General features: G+C 39.1%; 1 protein-coding gene across 9 annotated transcripts in view; it reads right to left on the reverse strand.

Moving 5' to 3' along the window:
- Positions 1–13,319, reverse strand: part of LOC137380632 (ubiquitin thioesterase ZRANB1) — a 79,035-nt gene that overhangs the window by 12,102 nt on the left and 53,614 nt on the right. For all 9 annotated transcript variants that reach the window (XM_068052779.1, XM_068052776.1, XM_068052775.1 and 6 more), the window contains 3 exons: positions 9,961–10,032; positions 7,624–7,822; positions 140–260 (listed from right to left, as the gene is read on the reverse strand). In XM_068052779.1, coding sequence (XP_067908880.1) covers positions 140–260; positions 7,624–7,822; positions 9,961–10,032 — 392 coding nt within the window. The remainder of the gene's footprint in view (positions 1–139; positions 261–7,623; positions 7,823–9,960; positions 10,033–13,319) is intronic.

Below are 13,319 nucleotides of genomic sequence, written 5' to 3' on the forward strand. Positions count from 1 at the left end.
GTCTTCCCCAAATAAGTTGGAGCTGTAACTAGCATTCCATTCAAAAATTTGGACAGTGGTTAAAAATGCCAAATTAACAACCAAAATTAAATCCATCTTCAAGATCTTTGTGGAAGACAGTCAAAAAGTCATCATTTACCTGACTTGCAAGGGAGAGAATGAATGCCCAGTCCTCCTGCCACTGCTCTTCTCGAAGCGAGAAATGCAAGCCAAAGCTCTGAGAGTACCAAGACTCCCATTCCTTCCAGCGTGTATAAAACCTGACAGGAAAAAGATAGATTTAACAATCTTGACAGATTATAACACTAGAAGTTTTGCAATTAATACAAACTTATCTTTTACTTTGCACTTCCAACACTAAAGCTCCTCCATGGTAAAATGTTAACAGGTATTTTTTTTCCTTTTATGTATGCAAAAGTGCCTTTTCACTTAACCTACAAAAAGTGTAAAAAGCATTCTAATAATGGGTGTTTGACCTATGAACTGATATGCACTGCACACAATGGAAGCTATGATTCTCCTGAAACAAGCCACCTACTCCAACTTACAAAAATGAGGCTGCAGTTAGGCAACGTTTAATAAAAGTGAAGTATAGATGATCTGAAAGATCAAGAAAGGCTGGAACAGAAAGCTCCATTTACATAGCTCCTGAGCTCATCCAAGAAAGTCTCAAAGCATAAATTGTTTTTTGCAGTGCAATCACTTCCATCAGCAAACATGTCCCGTTTACAGACAATATCCCACAAACTTAATGAGGTTAATCAGTTTTTGGTGCAAATGATTGAGGAAGGAATGTTGGCCAGGACACACAAACTCCCTGCTCTTTGAAAAGTATTACTGAAATTTTAGCATCCACTGGAATAGGCAAGTGGGACCTCAGTTTAATTTCTCGCCTAAATTACAGAACTTCCAACAATTCAGCACACCCTTAGTACTGTGCTTAAGCTCGAACTTGGATAGTGTGCGCAGATCCTTGTGCAGGATTTGACACACAACATTCTGGCTCATAGGCAAGAGTGCTACTACTAAAAATAGAACCAAATCAAATTGAATAATTTTTCTTTTTTTGTTAAAGCACACTGTGAACAGTGAATACAGTGTACATCAAAGACCTGCATTTGAAGCATTTACTGATTTAGGTAGTTTACATCAGCTGAATTCATAATGTTCCAAGTATCCCAGTGTGCTTTAGTTGCATGCATTCACCTGGGAACCTGATTTGTTCTGCAAGTTTCCATCCTTTGGTTTTCACCCCACTCACTGTATACAAGGCTTCACTCTGAAATCATGTCATTAAAAGAAACTAGAAAGACAGCTCTAAGCACTAGGTTATAAATGGAAAATGGGGGGCGTTGAGGCACAATTAGGTTTAAACCACAGACAGGTACAACACAGAAACAAGCTATCCAGATCAACCAGCCTGTGTTGGCATTTACTTACTACATGAACAAATAGTTCCAATCACATTTACCCAAACTATTCCACAATCCTTCAACTAAATTTAATCTCGATAGATTCTGCCTTAACCACCAACTCTGGAAGTGAATTGCAGTCACATAATTCTCTGAAGTTTCTCCTGCCTGCTGTTCTAAATCTCTTACACTTAATGCTGTATCTATGATCTCTTAATCTTGAACCTAAAACAGCAAAATATTTAAAACAGGAGAAAGGTTGAAATCAAGGATATTTTAAAGTGGAAAGGTAGTGCATCAAAAGTTGGGGATCAATGGATGAATAGGGAGATTGGATAAAATTTGAAACTACAAGAACCCATTTAGCATTTACAGAGATGATTAAAAAAAGGAAGCCAGATAAGCAATACAGAAAAGCTTCAAAAAGCTCAGGAAAGCTAACAGAGAGCTGGACAAAATAGGGAAAGAGAGAAAACTTCCTGTAGGGACATTTATAAGAGAATAATCAAGGTAAGTAAGCCAAGGCTTGTCATGGGGAGTGAGCAAGTAAGAACTTTGTTCATTTTCACACACATAGTGCACATTAAGATTGCAGCATCACCAGAAGTGGGTGGAAAACAGTTAGTAGCTGTTACTGTTCAAAGAGATATTGAAGTTACTCAAAGTAGACAAAAATCATTGTGACCCAGTTATTTACATTCAAGAGTCCAAAGGAAGAAGAGACTTGGCCTATAATTTACCAGATTTCTTTGGAAACAAAACTCGTACCAGAGTACGAGAGAATGGCAAACATGACTCTCCGTTTCAAAAAAAAAAAGGCAGAGATAAACCAGGAAATCATAAGGTCAGTTCGCCATATATATTACTGAAGTCTATAATATGGGACGGATGAAATTGTTAAGTGCTTGGAAAAACATGCATTAATCTGGGCGATGAATTGACAAGCTCAACAAAATTTAAGAAAAACTGTTGATAAACATAGCATTTCTTTTATCTGGATGAGACATATGGATTTTCAAAAGGCAAATCGATGAAAATACTGCTTGAAAGATTTCCACCAAAAATAAATGGCACATGAAATTATAGGGAAGGCGACATACATATGATTGGAGGACAGAAAACAGTAGAAAAACGGTTGGATTATTCTTATTTGCTATATAGAAAGGTTGACAGTGGTGCAGCAGTAATGTCACTGAACTAGTAATGCAGAGGCCCAGGCTCACCCTGGGAATATGGGTTCAAATCCCACCACGGCAGCTGATGGAATTCCAAAATTAATTCATAAATTTAATAAATTAATAAAAGTCTGGAATTGAAATTTAAACTTAGTAATGGTGCCTCGACCGAGGCAGGAGCAATGCACTGTCAATTCAGTCCCGTCTCAACAGGTCGCAGCATATTAAAGTTTTCCCACCCAACTGGAAAATAGCCAAATTAAAGACTCTAGTAACCCCCCAGAATAAAACAGACCAAACCAGGTATCTTTAGACAATAAATTAATTAAATCTACATCTAAAACACTATTAAAATAAATAAAAACAAGAAATGCTGGAACCACTCAGCAGGTCTGGCAGCATCTGTGGAATGAGAAGCAGAGTTAACGTTTCGGGTCAGTGACTCTTCTTCGGAACTAGCAAATATTAGAAATGTCAAAAGTTATAAGCAAGTGAGCCAGGGGTGGGGCAAGAGATAACAAAGGAGAAGGTGTAGATTGGACAAGGCCACATAGCTGACCAAGAGGTCATGGAGCAAAGGCAAACAATATGTTAATGGTGTCTTGAAAGACAAAGCATCAGTAGAGAAAAGGTGTTAACGGACTGAGGATTGAACAGCAGCAAGTACAAACATGAAAAAAAAAAAGTGGGTAAGCAAACTGAACAAACTACAATGAAATGAAATAAACAAAAGAAAAAAAAAAGATATTGTATAAAACGAAAAAATAACTAAAAATAAAAAGTAAAATGGGGGGGGCCCCCATCATGCTCTGAAATTATTGAACTCAATATTCAGTCCGGCAGGCTGTAGTGTGCCTAATCAGAAATTGAGATGCTGTTCCTCGAGCTTGCGTCGATGTTCAGTGGAACACTGCAGCAAGCCCAGGATAGAGATGTGAGCATGAGAGCAGGGGGGAGTGTTGAAATGGAAAGCAACCAGAAGCTCAGGGTTTTGCTTGCAGACTGAGCGGAGGTGTTCTGCAAAGCAGTCACCCAGTCTGCGTTTGGTCTGCCCAATGTAGAGGGGACCACATTGTGAGCAGCGAATACAGTATATAACATTGAAAGAAGTGCAAGTAAATCGCTGCTTCACCTGAAAGGAGTGTTTGGGGCCTGGGATAGTGAGGAGAGGGGAGGTAAATGGATGATCTAAATTCCCAAATAAGGTTTCAGATACTGGGCTATCTGATTGTGGTGCCACTTTTACCTCAGTGGATCCTGTTTAGCCATTGCTCAGGTGACTACACACGCAGGAAATATTCCTGGAACTTGTTCTGTAATTGTTCCGTTTCCCTAGCTTCACTTGGTTCCTCTGTAATTATCAGAGAAACTGATACTTTTGATGCAGCCAAATCATTTCCCAGGAGTAGATCAATTCCCTCTACTGGCAAACTGTGGACAACTCCGAAAGTTACCATCCTAGATATTGAGTCACTCTCTAGGTGTAATTTATATAAAAGGTACGGGTATATACTTCGTTATATTCTTTTAATTCATTATATTCTTCTATTAATTAAAACTTTAGCCTTCACAGCACTCTCTGGTGGAAACTTTATCTTTTTCCAGCAAGAGTATTTGGGTTGCTCCTGTATCCCTGAAAATAATGATAGGTTTTCCTGCCTCACTTAAAGGATATGGAGTTACTTTCCCCTTTGACAAAAATTCATTATAACGTGTGGGTATCTTATTCTTAACCTCTACATTCACTTTAGTTTTTGTATCTGGTTGTACAGCTGCCGTTAAAGCTATAGCCTGGTGTGCTATACTTTCAGTCAGAGTCTTTTCCTCTGAATTAGCTTTGCGTACCGCAACAAGTCCTATGGGTTTACCTCGCAATTTCCAGCAGTCTGAACGAAGAATACCCATTTTGTGGCAATGAAAGCACTTCGGCTTTCGAATCTCACTTCTACCCTCAGCACTTTCCTTTCTGGCCTGAAGTAGTGATCCTGGGGCATTCCCAGCTGTTCCTCCTTGTCCCAGGCTACTTGCCTTCCTTTCCCTCTCCCACTCTATCCTTTTCGGGTTTATGGGGGTAACAGACAAAAGGCTTTGGCTTATTCACAAGCTCATAATCATCAGCAATTTCCACTGCTTGCCTAGCTTCCAAAACCTTGAAGTTATCTACATGAGTTCCCACTATTGAAGGAATGGAATTTTTAAACTCTTCCCAGAGAATCAATTCTCTAAGGTTCTCATATGTAGTTTCCATCTTTAATGCCCAAATCCAACAGTTAAAATTAATTTGCTTCACCCTCTCAAATACTACATACGATGCCCAGCCAATCTCCATAAGATCTGAAATTTCTGACAGTAAGCTTCAGGGACTAACTCATACACAGTGAGAATAGCCTTTTTTGCCATCTCAATCTGCAGAAGCCTCTTCAGGAAGCATGGCATAAACTTCATGAGCTCTGCCTATCAACCAGCTTTCCTTCGGCCATTTCATCTGCTTGGCGATCTTTTCAAAAGAGATGAAAAATGCCTCTACACCCCTTTCCTCAAATTTAGGAAGCGCTTGCATAAATTTAAACAGCTTTTTGCTGGGTCCTGGGCTGAATTCAGATTCATCTTGACCAGAATTTTCCCTGGAGTCACGACTACTGCTTTCTTCTTCGTTCCATCTCTTAACCTAAATTCCCTCTCTTTTTCACTTTCTCTCTTTTTCCAATTCAAGTTTTCTTATTGCTCTGCCTTTTTCCTGCTGAAGGCTAAGGTTTTTCAGTTTCTAACTGAATCCTAGCCAGTACCACTGCAACAATTTCTATCTTCTTCTAATTTTAGATGGTGGGTAATTACGTCAATTATCACTGCTTTTTTGGCACCTGATTTCAATTCTAACTCCAATTTTGCTGCCAACGCTTTTAGTTTATTCTTAAAGTTGTCACTAAGGGACACATTCTCCTTTACCAGAAACTCTGCTGCAACTGCTAAGGCCATTCTGATGGGATAGACTATACCTTATTACACAAAAAACCTGGTTCCTTTTATTTTTTTTCATAACTGGCCTTAGATTTGGATCCAGACAATCAAGCACCCCAATTAATATGATCCCAGACGTGAGAGCAATTAATATGAAGCCAGACGCAAGACAGCAATTTATATGTTATCCCAGAGACGAGCAATTAATGATTCCTAATGAGAGCCCCCAATTAATCTGATCCCAGAGAGGCCCAATTAATATGTTACAACTGAGGCGGGAGCAATGCACTGTCAATTCAGTCCCATCCATAGGTCGCAGCATATTAAAGTTTTCCCATCCATCTGGAAAACAGCCAAATTAAACACTTAAAACCACCCCACACCACCAAGAATAAAACAGACCAAACCAGCTATCTTTAGACAACAAATTAACTATTTAACATAAATCAAACACTATTAAGAAACTTGTCTAAAGACCTTATAACTTATTTTAACCTAACTCGCCCATTCTCACATACACTCAAAAATCAACGGTTAACCGTTTATTTAAAAAAAATGTTTTAAAAATTAGCTGTTTAAGAATAAATAACTGGGTTATAAGTCTTTGTGGGTTATGTTCCTGATGAGTGAGGTATCTTAGTGTAAAAATAATTTTAAAATGCCACTCGAAGTCTCCATGCAGATTTGATGAAGCAGTCCTTCTTTAGATAGGTATTCAAAGCACTTCGGCTGCAGCAGGTGTCAAACAGTTCTTTAAACAAGGAGTATAGCAATGGGTCCACTCAGATTTTAAACTGACAGTCTCTCAGTCGAAACTTTACTGTGAATTTCAGTAAACACAATCAATCCAGTCAAGAGAGATTCAATCTTGAAGCAAAGACTTCTTGGATTGGAAGTAAAGAAAACAAATTTTGCTACCTCTTGCAATGCTAATGGTCTCTTCGAAGGGTTTTTTCCTCCTTAGGTAATTAACATAGCCTGTAGTTCATTGTAGAATTTATGCTGAGAAATAGCTCCTTCCTCCAGTAAGCATGCTTCGCTGGTGCGTCTCTAGTTCAAAACTGGCTTTAACAGCTAAATTAAAACATTACACGATGTGACCTCCTCCCTCTCCTGCTGTTGCCTCGGTAACAGGTGCAGCTGGCACACTGTGCCTCTTGGATTAAAACAATGTGCGTTTAAAAACTAAGGAGAAAACAGATACAGTTCTGTGACAAGGGTCAAAAAAACCCATCTGGTTCACTAGTGTCCTTTAGAGAAGGAAATCTGCCATTCTTACCTGGTCTGGCCCATATGTGACTCGAGACTCAGAGCAATGTGGTTGACTCTTAACTGCCCTCTTAAATGGCCTAACAAGCCACTCAGTTGTCAAAGGCAATTAGGGATGGGCAATAAATGTGCCTTGCCAATGACGCTCAAGTCCCATGAAAGAATTTTTAAAGAACAAATGATTGTAATTTAGGACCTAAGGGAACAGTATTGACATTTGCTGACATAAAATTAGGGATATGCTAGATTGTGACAAAGATTGTGCAGGAAAACACAGATGCCGAGCAGCATCAATAGGCGATAGAGGCAGTTCAAAGTAAAACAAAAATATATTTTGGAAGCAGAGAGAAAGTGAATACACCTTAAATGGAGGACACAAAATATAAACAAAAAGGAGGTAATGTAGAACTTTTACAAGAACTTGGGTCATAGATGGAGTATTGTACATTCAGTTTTGTGCACCACATTACAGGACAGATAAACCTGGGGCAGAGTGTGGCATGACAAGGAAAACATCAAAGCAATAGCACTGAGCGATTTCCCTGTACCTCGTTTCCTTCCTCCAACGCAGCCTTAAAAAGTAGGATTTTTCTTTAGATATCTCAAGTACAAACAAGAAATACTAGTTTTATATAGCCATTTCTGTGGACCCACGAGAACATTTGATTGTAATATCTGACTTTAGAACTATTATATGCTTTTATGATTAAATTATAATATTGCACTATAGAGCATTATTTTTTGTTGACTAAACTGCTTTAAGGTTTAACTGGAGAGAAAAAAAACTAAATTATAGTTAAAATTCATACCAATGTGAGCAGTCATGCAAGCTGTCATGAAGCGCTTTCCGCAGAACTGAATCTTTGTCATAAATACCCCATGTTGCTTGTAGCACCGAGTCAAGCAGGCAGTCACCCGCTGTGCGGTTCCAGAGAGCATACAGTCGACTATCCAGGCGGCTTCCAAGCTCCAAGGACCAGTTTATAATGGGAGATTCTTCCTCTAATTCTACAAAACCAAAATAGTTAAGGATTACCTTGCATAAAGTTGAACGAATTTTCAAATTAAAGTGATTGAAAAGCTGGTTTCACAAAATAGACACTTGTAAAAATGAATCTCATTTATTATCTGAGAAAATATAACCAGTGTTTCAGCTGCCACATAAATTAATATCCTATGTAGGTCTTTACACTAAAATATACATGTCTTCTACAGGGTAAAAGCAATATGCTGATACTCAAACTTCTGGGACCATGGGTTCACACCTGCAGTTCCCAAATAGGAAATTAGATAACTATTTCTCATGCTCAATCTAATTTCCTTTCCCCTCTTTCTGCCACACACTCCTAGACTGTGGGAACACTGGATCAGTTGAAATTTTCAAAACTTGAGATTCAAAGATGTAGGGAGAGATATGGAGGTTGAAGTACAGATCAACAATGGTCTAAATGAATGGCCTACTTCTGTCCCATAAGACATGGAAAAGCAGTTCACTGCTTCCTTACACCCCTCTCCCAATGCAGCATTTAGAAGTGATCAATTATCTGTCGAGGAAGGCCGAAGAAAGGGATTTTCACTACCCTTTGCATGAAAAAAAATGCTTTTTGATTTAACTCCTAAATTGTAGATCTTTAACTGCAACAAATCCCTTCACTAGAAGGCTGCAGGGTAATCCAATCAACCTTCCAATTTAAGGGTATACCAGCCACATTTATGTAATCGGTCCTCAATTATGGGCAGTTACAAAACAGAAGCCTAACAAAACAAAACTGAGATTATCTTTTTCATCACTTCACTTTGATGCTTGATGTAGAGACCCCCAGAATATCACAAAAAGGGGATAAGAAACAAACATTCTAGTTTTCTTGGTTCTAATTTTATCTTTCTTGTCCCAATATTTTGGCTCAACAGGATGAGATTCTACTGCTGGGGAATGGAAAACTGCTTTTATTCAGATATCCAGCACTTGCATTGAAGATTTCATGATGCAGAGAAGTGACACTGCCAAATATACAATAAAGTTAACGTTTCAGGTCAGAGACCCTTCTTCAGAACTGGCAGATATAGGAAATGTAAAATATTTCAAGCAAGTGGGGGTGGGGCAAGAGATAACAAAAGAGGTGTTGATAGGACAAGGTCACAAAATAGCTGACCAGGTGGTCATGGAGCAAAGGCAAACAATATGTTAATGGTGTGCTGAAAGACAAAGCATTAGTACAGATAGGGTATTAATGGACTGAAAACGGAACAGCCACAAGCACAACCATGAAAAAAAAATGGGTAGGCACGATAGAAACAAACTGAACAAAAAAAAAGAAAAAACAACTAAAAATAAAAGTAAAATGGAGGGCCCATCATGCTCTGAAATTATTGAACTCAGTGTTCAGTCCGGCAGGTTGTAGTGTGCCTAATCAGTAAACGAGATGCTGTTCCTCGAGCTTGTGTTGATGTTCACTGGAACACTGCAGCAATCCCAGGACAGAGATGTGAGCATGAGAGCAGGGGAGGAGGGGGGGGTGGGGAGTGTTTAAATGGCCAGCAACCGGAAGCCCGGGGTCATGCTTTCGGACTGAGCGGAGGTGTTCCACAAAGAGGTCACCCAGTCTGCGTTTGGTCTCCCCAGTGTAGAGGAGACCACATTGTGAGCAGCGAATACAGTATATTACATTGAAAGAAGTACAAGTAAGTCGCTGCTTCACCTGAAAGGAGTGTTTGGAGCCTTGGATAGTGAGGAGAGAGGTGGTAAATGGGCAGGTATTACACCTCCTGCACCTTCCAGGTGAAGCAGCGACTCATATCATATTAGTTATTCCAATGGCCTAGACAACACTGAGTTAGTGCCAAATTAGAGGGAGGTCTGCACTATAATTTGGGACTTCCCAAATTAATTCCTACATAGATCACTTCAACTAGTCTGCCTGTCCTCCATTGGAAGCCCAATGCCACAGATGAACCAGTAGATTACCCATTATACTACCTGATCTCCTCTCCCAGATCACCAACTGATAGCAAGTGTTGAGTTTTATTACTGCTTGAATCAATTCCAGAACAATTTGCAAAAAAGGATACTCGGTGCAATTCATAAAGTCTAACTACCAGAAGTGTTAACAATTCACTAAAATTGGAAAAAATCATAAATTGCTTACCTTTCTGTACATCCCGATCAAGCACCTCATCAAACAATTTTTCCTGCACTGATGGTGGCAGGTCCTCAACATCTACAAGAGACAGCATAAGAGAGATTGCATCATACTGTCCAGCCACGCAACTCCTTACCCACCGACTCTTCCACCGCCCCCCCCCCCCCCCCAAATGAAGCTCACTACCCATTTTAAAAAGGGACTGATTTTTCAGATATATCTCATGATTAATCTCTCGCTATTTGTTTTTCCTAGCCCATTGACATCAGGACCAACACTCCCCTACCACAATTTGTAGTGTGCTTGATTCAATGCTACACGATTACACAGCCTTTACCTACTGAACCATGTTAGAACCAACTTTTTAAGTGTAGAACATTAAAGAGAATGTAACTATACAAATACAAATACTATACTATACAAAAGAATCCATTATCCAAAGACTGATTATCTTTTAGTGAAAAATTGGGAATTTTCATTGAGTGCTGTATTAATAAAATGAGAGAGGATATATTGCTGAGATTACTTTTAATATGCCATTTTCAGTTCAGAGGAACAGAATATTGTTCGCATAACCATATCGAGTACAATAAGTCATCAAGCATGCACTGAATTCAAGCAGGTTGATAAGCATATAACACAAGAGAACTAAATTTTAATATCAGTGGCCTAATTTTCAGTAAGGATCCATAAAATTGGAATGCTCCGTTTGTTTGGCAAAAGGAGTAAAAAGCTTGACCTTATTTGGGCAACAATGCAACCTGACAGTTTGGCCCTCCCTGCTCAAAATGCTCCATACTAGAAAAGACAGGATTCATACATTTAAGGTTGTTAATCTAACCAACAACATGTTAAATAAAATTAGACTTTAAACAAATAAACTGTATTGATAAGGGCCCAATATCTACCAACATATTTCTATAACCCTCTGTTGACTTATTTCAAAATGCAAAGAGTAAATCGATACAAAAAGTGCAATTTTAAAATGTTTATTAAAAGCGCATTAAAATGTATGTAATGACTTCAGACAAAATATGCAGTTTCCTCTAGGACATTTGGTCAGGAATTGGAGATAGATACCATACTTCTTCAAACCTTACCTATGGTTTTTATGTTACAAATAGGCCATATTTTAGAAACTGTGAAGTCCTGCTAATAAATTTCAACGCCCAGCTGGGCACTTGCAACTAGTACTCCAATGTTTAATCAATAACTTAATTTTTGGGAAACAGCAAACCTGTTTTCAGACAGAAATCCAACATCTGATGCAAAAAAAGAAACATTTTATTGAAAAGAATTTTTCCAAATGGAGCTAGTTAAATCCTTTAAAATATATAGATGTTGAATTTATAATTCCCACACTAATTAGTGAAAGCAGACCAAACTTCTGAATTCAGTCAAATGCTATTTTAATTCACATCTCTGGACTACAGAATGGTTCACAGGAAGGTCATTTGTGAAACAAACCAGACGACAGAAGAGAAGGGAATATACAATGGATGACAGGACCCCAGGAAGTACAGAGGGACCTTGGTGTACTTGCCCATAGATCACTGAAGGCAGCAGCACAGGTAGATAAAGGTGGTTAGGAAAGCATATGGGATACTTGACTTTATTAGCCGAGGCACAGAATATAAGAGCAGGGAGGTTATGATGGACTGTATAAAACGCTAGCTAGGCCACATCTGGAGTACTGTGTACAGTTCAGGGCACCACACTGTAGGAAGGATGTGATTGCACTGGAGAGGGTGCTGAGGAAATTCACCAGGATGTTGCCTAGGCTGGAGCATTTCAGCAATGCAGAGATTGAAAAGGCTAGGGTTGTTTTCCTTAGAGCAGAGAAGGCTGAGGGGAGATATGATTGAGGTATACAAGATTATGAGAGGCATTGATAGGTTAGATAGGAAGAAACTTTTTCCCTTAGCAGAGGAGTCAATAACCAGGGGCAGAGATTTAAAGGTAAGGGGCAGGAGGTTTAAAGGGAATTTGACGAAAAGAAATTTCACCCAGAGGGCGGCTGGAATATGGAACACACTGCCTGAAGGGGTGGTAGAGGCAGGAACCCTCAAAACATTTAAGTAGTATTTAGATGAGCACTTGAAATGCCATAGCATACAAGGCTACAGGCCAAGTGCTGAAAAATGGGATTAGAATAGTTAGATGCTTGATGGCTGGCACAGACACGATGGGCTGAAGGGCCTGTTTCTGTGCTGTATAACTATGACTCATTGAAGACGTTTGCTCCTAATGGAAGGGCATTCAGGTTTTTTCACCAACATACACATTAAAATACCAGTGGATTCATTTCATTACCATCTCAACTGAGATCAGCTTGTGGGTCACGGGGTTTTCCTAGAAAAGTGATCAGCAAGTACAGGAACAGGCCATTCAGTCCCTTGAATGTGTTCTGCTATTCATGGCTGATCTGCATCTTAACTCCATTATGCACCTTGGCTCCATATCCTTTTATACCTTCGCTTGACAAAAAAATGTGTTTCCTCTCAGATTTAAGGTTTACTGAGCTAGCATCTCTGCTTTTTAATGGAAGAATGTTGCACACTTTTATTACCCTTTGTGTGAACAAGTTTCCCAACATCTTTCCTAAATGAAGACAGAACATGCTGGCAATACTCATATCTAGCACAGGTCTGGCAGCATCTGTGGGGAGAGAAACAGAACTAAGGTCGATGACATTTCTGTTCCAGGTCTGATGAAAGTACATTAACCTTAACTGTTTGTCTCCCCACAGATGTTGCCAGATCACTGAGTTTTGCCAGCATTTTGTCTTTATTTCAGATTTCCAAGATCTGAGGTATTTTGCTCCTGTATCTCTCCTGAATGGCCTGGCTCTAATTTTAAGGTCAAGTCTCCTAGACTCGTTAACCAGCAGAAAGTTTTTATCTCCATCTACCCCATCAATTCCATTCAAAAATTCTTTAAAATATCAAGGTCACCCCTAACCTTCTATATTCCCAAGAATACAAATTTAGTTATGCAACCTTTCCTCATAATCTAACATTTACAGTCCCAGTAACATTTTGGTGAATCTGCGCTACACCCCTTCCAAGACTAATGTATCCTTTCTCAGGTGCAGTGCCCAGATCAGTACACAGTACTCCAAAAGTGGTCTCACCAGGCCTTTGTATAACTGTAGCAAGACTTCCTCCTTTTATATTCTAAGACTCCTCGTTATGAAGGCTATCATTCCATTAGCCTTTTTGATTATCTTTTTCTACTTACTGCATTTTAGTGATGTGTATGGAATCCATAATCTCTTTAGAACTCCAGTACTCCTAGTTTTCCACAATTTAAATAATACTCGGATCTATCTTTTTGGTCCAAAATGATTGGCCTCAGTTGCTTGC

The sequence above is a fragment of the Heterodontus francisci genome, chromosome 20 (genome assembly GCF_036365525.1).
Source record: "Heterodontus francisci isolate sHetFra1 chromosome 20, sHetFra1.hap1, whole genome shotgun sequence".
NCBI classification, from domain to species: Eukaryota; Metazoa; Chordata; class Chondrichthyes; order Heterodontiformes; family Heterodontidae; genus Heterodontus; species Heterodontus francisci.